Source organism: Vicia villosa, linkage group LG7 (assembly GCF_029867415.1).
Source record: "Vicia villosa cultivar HV-30 ecotype Madison, WI linkage group LG7, Vvil1.0, whole genome shotgun sequence".
NCBI classification, from domain to species: Eukaryota; Viridiplantae; Streptophyta; class Magnoliopsida; order Fabales; family Fabaceae; genus Vicia; species Vicia villosa.
In genome coordinates this window covers 107,861,181-107,867,131 of record NC_081186.1, presented here as the reverse complement: position 1 = coordinate 107,867,131, position 5,951 = coordinate 107,861,181, and the positions used below count along the sequence as shown (strand labels likewise).

At 34.2% G+C, this 5,951-nt stretch overlaps 1 protein-coding gene across 1 annotated transcript; it reads left to right on the top strand.

Moving 5' to 3' along the window:
* The first annotated feature begins 261 nt into the window (after nucleotides 1-261).
* On the top strand, nucleotides 262-5,459 carry LOC131618220 (E3 ubiquitin-protein ligase RSL1-like). Its single transcript, XM_058889485.1, has 3 exons — nucleotides 262-584; nucleotides 4,233-5,051; nucleotides 5,217-5,459. Exons 1-3 carry the CDS (start codon nucleotides 445-447, stop codon nucleotides 5,320-5,322), a joined length of 1,065 nt encoding a protein of 354 aa, XP_058745468.1. The 5' UTR covers nucleotides 262-444; the 3' UTR covers nucleotides 5,323-5,459.
* Nucleotides 5,460-5,951: the final 492 nt, after the last annotated feature.

Here is a 5,951-nt window from a genome sequence, read left to right as displayed (position 1 = left end):
AATCTTTTTTAAAAATACAAAAATAAAATCATATTTATTAATCAATAGAGTTAATTGGTATGGCTATCCAAATTACGTAAGCCAAAAACAAGAACATTGACTCCATATTTAATTGGTAATTTAATAGTAATTTACAATAGGTTTCTTTTTGCTTACGCCAACTAAAACCATAAATAATAATAATAAAATAATTAAAGTAAATGGCCTTAAAATAAATATTATACGTTTATGATTACATATACTTTCTTAAGGAGAGAAATTTTAGTTGCTATTTCTGTAATTGATCATATTGTAGTAGTAATTTACCATAGGTTTCTTGGTTGCTTCACACCTATACTAATTAATTCAATAAATAGTCAACAGAGAAATTTTAGTTGCTATTTCTGTAATTGATCATATAGTTGGATTTCTTTCTTGAACGTGACTTTTGGAGTTCCAACATCAATGGATTCTCAGGATATAGTTAGAAAGACAAATGATCAGCCTGAAGTCTCCTTGATGGCAGGTGAAAGTGCAAAATCGCTTAATCAAGCTTTTCTCAGTTTCTTTGAGTCTTTTATCGCAAGTGAAGTCGTCGGTGGAGGGTGAGTTTCAATGCCTTATTCACTTTTTTTCTTATTCTTTTTGGTTAACTAATTATGTTTCTTAGAGTTAAAGGATTTATTATATAAAGATTTTTCTTTTAGAATATTGATTGTTGTAGTGATCGCAGTAGCGATACTACGTTGAGCAATTGATTCAGTAGCTTTCGATGTTGTCATTTTTTATTTTATAGTTTTATCAGAGATTCAAATGGGAAAGAGATCAAATGTTTATCGAATTGAGGTGAAGAAACAATAGTTTTTCGTGGAATTTCGTGGGAATCAGATATCATATTCTCACGAATGACACTATTGTCCTTTTTAGGAACTAGAGACAGTTGATGACAAAATGATATAGGGCTCGAGTATGGTGAAGCGTGTTTCACATATGGTGGAGCGAGATGAACCTATTAGGTTTGCACTCTAGCACCTTAAGTCATTGAATGAAAGAGAAATAGTTTAAATGTGAGAATGAATAGAAAAAACTCAATCTTGCACGTGTAGTGCTTTATATAGTTCCAAGAAAAGCTTTAAGTTGGAGAATGCTTCCTTGCACTTGCTAGGGAGGCTAACATTTAATTAGTTATTGAACTTCCTTAACATTGGGTGGACGCCTCATGTTGATGATGGCTTGATATTTATCTGGATTTGCCTCTATCCATCTCCTACTTAGCATGAATCCCAAAACATTTCTTGCCTGCTTGCCAAATGATCACTTGGCCAAGTTTAAGCGCATGAAATACCTCCTGATAGATTCCAGAATATCCTTAAGGCCAGTAGCATGGATTTCCCCCTATGATGTCTTTACTATCATGTCACCAATATAGACTTTCCGGTTCCTCCATATCTTCATTGAGAACCCAACATCCATAAGTCTTTGGTATGCGGCACCTGTATTCTTTATCCCGAGGGCCATGTTAGTTGTAGTTGTCATGATCGGACATGAACATTGTTTGTTGGCACGTCCACGAGATCTATCTAAATCTGCTTGTAGCCAAAGTAGGCATCCATAAAACTCAGGGATTTGTAACATTAAGACCATTCAATTAGACTATGGATTCTGGCAGAAGATATGGATCCTTAGAGCAGGCAACATTTAGATCAGTGAAGTCAACACACATGTCCCATTTGTTTGACGCCTTTTTAACCAGGACTATATTTTCCATCCAAGATAAGTACTTAACTTTTGTGGTAAAACCAACTTTTGTCACCTTCTGAACCTCTTCATCAATGGCTGGCCTTTTCTCCTCGCCCACTTTGATCTTTCTATGTGAGGTTGGCTTCACTGTGGAATCAATGAAGAGGGCGATGGCAGACATCCTTGGTATCTATCCCTGACATGTTAGACGATGCCCTGGCGGACAATTCTATGTTTCTTCACAATAGGGAGGCCATTTTTTCCTCTTCAACACCAAACAGGGATGTGCCCACCTTGGTGACTTGGTGGTCCAAAGGTCCAATCTATAACTCCTTTAAGTCTTATGTGGGAGTAAGCATTTCATTTTTTGCTTCCAGTCTAAGATCCCAACTTTCGACTTATATTTCTTGCACGTTTGGCGGAGAATCGACGACTGCGTAATCTACTCCCTTCTTACCTTTAAACTATTATGATAAAATTCTTGGGCGATCTCTTTATCCCCCTAAACTACCCCAGCTTCCCCACAAAGCATCATATATTTAATGCATAAATTGACAGTGGATGAGATCGCCCCTAATAGGTTGAAGGCAAGTCGCATTGTAGGGGGATGAAGCGTCTACTATAAGATATTTCACCTTGACATATTTTGCACTAGCTTCTAACCCAGATGCTGCCTCGAGACTTATATGGCCATTCACCTATATTTGTTCGCTAGAAAGACCAAACAAAGAGCCTTGAAATGGTCAGATGTCCTTTGGGTCAAGCTGGAGTCCCATGAATGTGCTCCAGAATAAGATGTTAACTGAGCTTCTAGGGTTAACCGGCACCTGTTTTATATCCCAATTAGCGTATTGTACTATTATCACCACAGGATCTTTGTTGAGATGGAGGGTGCCAAAAGGGCCCTCGTTAGAGAAGGTGATTTTGGATTCTGACTCCTTCATGCGCCCTCTTTCATAATCAATTGGTATAACACTTTTCATCATTATTTTTCTAGCATATTTTCGGTGGGAAGAACTTGACTTTCCACCACTGGAAAATCCTCCGGCTATGGTGCAAAATACAATATTGGAACTTCTTTCCATCATCCTTTTAGAGAAGGTGGCAATATTGAGTGGTGAATGATAGTAGATGTGACCCATGTCAAATTTATCGGGCCCCGCGGTGTGCGCCAATTGTAATTACTAAAAGTTCCATGATTCACAACCCATAGTTTTGTAAGGTGTGACAAAAGGATTTAAAGTTGTTGTTGTGTAAGAGCAACCTCACGCAGGGATGGTGACAAACTCTGTATATTGGTGTTTGCTGAGAGAATTGAATGCCCCCTTCACAGCCTTATGGTTGAGATATTTATAGGAACCTCTTAGGAGCGTGGGAAATAGAGTCGTTATCTCCCCTATTATCATAGAGAACATGGATTTCTTCTTTGATTGTACTTCCCATACCATTACTGGGTAAGGAAAAGTTACGTTTATCTATGTGGGCGAGTGATGCAGACAATGGGTACCCGGTTTGATACATGGGCACATATTGTGAGGGACGGGCGACTATGAGCCCTATTTTGAACGATGGACGCACACTGTATCGTTTGTATGCCCTTGCTGAATCTTTTATTACCTTACCTGAATCCCTTGCAGATATACCGATACACATAGGTTGGAATGGTTCAAAGGTAACCACATGTGACTAGGTGCTTTCTTACTCAAAGGTTGCAGATTCGAATTTCTTGAATGTACCTTTTCATTCTTTTATTAGTTTTTAATCAATAACTAAAACATTCAAAACATATTCAACCATTAGTCCATTTACTTTCTCAATGTCAAATATGTACATTGACTATATTTTAAATTTAAATTTTTAAATCTATATTTTAGACACTATCCAACATATTATACACTAGGTAAAGGCTCATGATACCACTACACGTGGATCCAAGATGATCCACTTTAAATAGATCTCTGACTTAAGTGTAAATATTGTTTGATCAATATAGAAAAAAGGAAGGAATGAAGTGAGTAGAGGAGAAGTGAGTAGAACGATTGCCACACTCATAGTGGAAAAAAAAGTGTAGCACAAATGTGCCACAAGAATAAGGATGTTCTATCTTGATTAGAATTTAGAGTTGGTTCATTCAATAACTTAGAGAAACAAAATTAACTTCCAAATCAATCTATACTAGACATTCAAACTCATGCATTAACTAAAAGGAAAAAAAAAAGCATAAATATTTATTATAATTACCGACAATTTTGAGGAACATCACCCTATAAATTCTAGTAAGAAAGTTAAATCCCAAATCACACACTAGAAAATAAAGAACATTATATAACTTCAATATTAAACAATCTAAACTTTCAACAAAACAAATATTACAAAAAAAAAATATATTAACATGAATTTTTTTCATATCAAATTTTGTGTGGAGTCTAAATGTTGGCCCTCATTATTTTCTACCTGTGCTAGATTTTCTTAGTTTTTTTTTTTTTCTTTTTCTTTTGATTCTTCAAAAATAGATCCATGAGAATTGGCAAGTTCATTTCATGCATTCTATCTACTAGTAAACACTTCTTGAAGAAAAATATTTGTGAGATCATCGAGGAAAATTCATCCTCTACAATAGATGAAGAAGAGTTTTATGATGCTGAAGAAAATTGTCCAATATATGATGACAAGCATGTCGTAGAAATCAAAGTAGTGGATGGTGATGATAATACACTCTTGAGAAACCTAAAACAGAAACATAAGGAGACTATTGAAGACAAATATTCTACTCAATTGAAACATGAGTCCTATTGTTCTATTTGTATGGAAGCTAAACCAATTAAAGAAATGTTCAAAAATCAAAATTGTTCACACTCTTTTTGTGAAGATTGTATTAGAAGATATCTAGCTACAAAAATTCAAGACAATACATCAAGGGTAAATTGTCCTGAACCTAGCTGCAAAGGAACCTTAGAGGCTTATCATTGTATTTCAATTATACCAAAGGAGGTGTTTGATAGATGGGAAAATGCACTTTGTGAGAATTCGGTATTAGAATCACAAAAAATTTATTGCCCTTTTAAAGATTGTTCAACAATGTTGGTGAATGATGCAAAGGAAGTTGTGACAGCTTCAGAATGTCCACATTGTCATCGATTATTTTGCGCACAATGTAGGGTTTCGTGGCATGTAGGAGTTGACTGTAAAGAGTTTCATAATTTGAAAAATAGTGAGCAAGGGAGTGAAGATTTATTGGCGATGAAACTTGCAAGGAAAAAGAATTGGAAAAGATGTCCAAAATGCAACTACTATGTGGAAAAAGTTCATGGATGTACTCACATTATATGCAGGTATAAACACTTCTCTTTTGTTTGTCTTTTTTTTTTTAATTTCTTCTAAAATATTTTTATAGTTAGAAAATAATTTTTTGTTAATATTAGAGTATAATATATTGTTATTTAGCATTTTGTTTTGGGGTTCTTGATTAATTGTTGTTATTCAAAACTTATTTTCAGGTGTCATCATCAATTTTGCTATGGATGTGGAGGCACTTGGACAGGAGGGTCTCATTATAAATGTAGAGTTCGAAAAAAATATGCATTATTGCCTTGTTTGATTTGATTCCCTTTTAATATTTGTTTTTGTAAAATAAATGTCTGTATATTTTAGTTTTGGAAACTAAATCAAAATAATTTAAAGTAGTTTTAGTTATAAATTTCTTATATTGTTTTTCTAAAAGGCACACAATATGAATTGTTTTATTAATGAGAACTTATGTGATTATAACTTTTTTTTTTTATGTTTATAATTTCCATTTTAGCCCCTCACAAAAACTGTAGAGGTCAGATTAGTCACTGAGAAAAAAAGTTCATATTAAATCTCTTACAAAATTTAATCGAATCATGTTAGTCCCTTTACTAATATTTTTTTCAAACTGTTTTTTTTTTACTTTTGAACCGTGACTGAACCACCAGTGAAGATCAATTTTAGTCTCTCACAAAAAAGGAAGAGTCTAAATTAGTCCCTGAGAAAAAAAGTCTTTTTCTAATCCCTTACAAAATTTAACTGAGTCATGTTAGTCCATTTTTTAATATTTTTTTTGTATTTTTAAATTATGACTGGACTTGACAAGATAGATCTGCTTTCAAAAATTAAGTACGGGTTAGAGGTTGAGTTCTTTTGCACATATCTTTAGAGTCTAAGTTTCCACCAGAAGATGGGTTCCTTAGATGTGAGATATTAAAATCTTA

What these genes read in the sequence shown, in the direction of transcription:
- LOC131618220 (XM_058889485.1), top strand. Translation starts at nt 445, where the DNA reads ATGGATTCTCAGGATATAGTTAGAAAGACAAATGATCAGCCTGAAGTC. An exon ending in AGTGAAGTCGTCGGTGGAGG is followed by an intron (nt 585 to 4,232) that starts GTGAGTTTCAAT and finishes CTTCAAAAATAG; the next exon opens with ATCCATGAGAATTGGCAAGT. An exon ending in TGTACTCACATTATATGCAG is followed by an intron (nt 5,052 to 5,216) that starts GTATAAACACTT and finishes ACTTATTTTCAG; the next exon opens with GTGTCATCATCAATTTTGCT.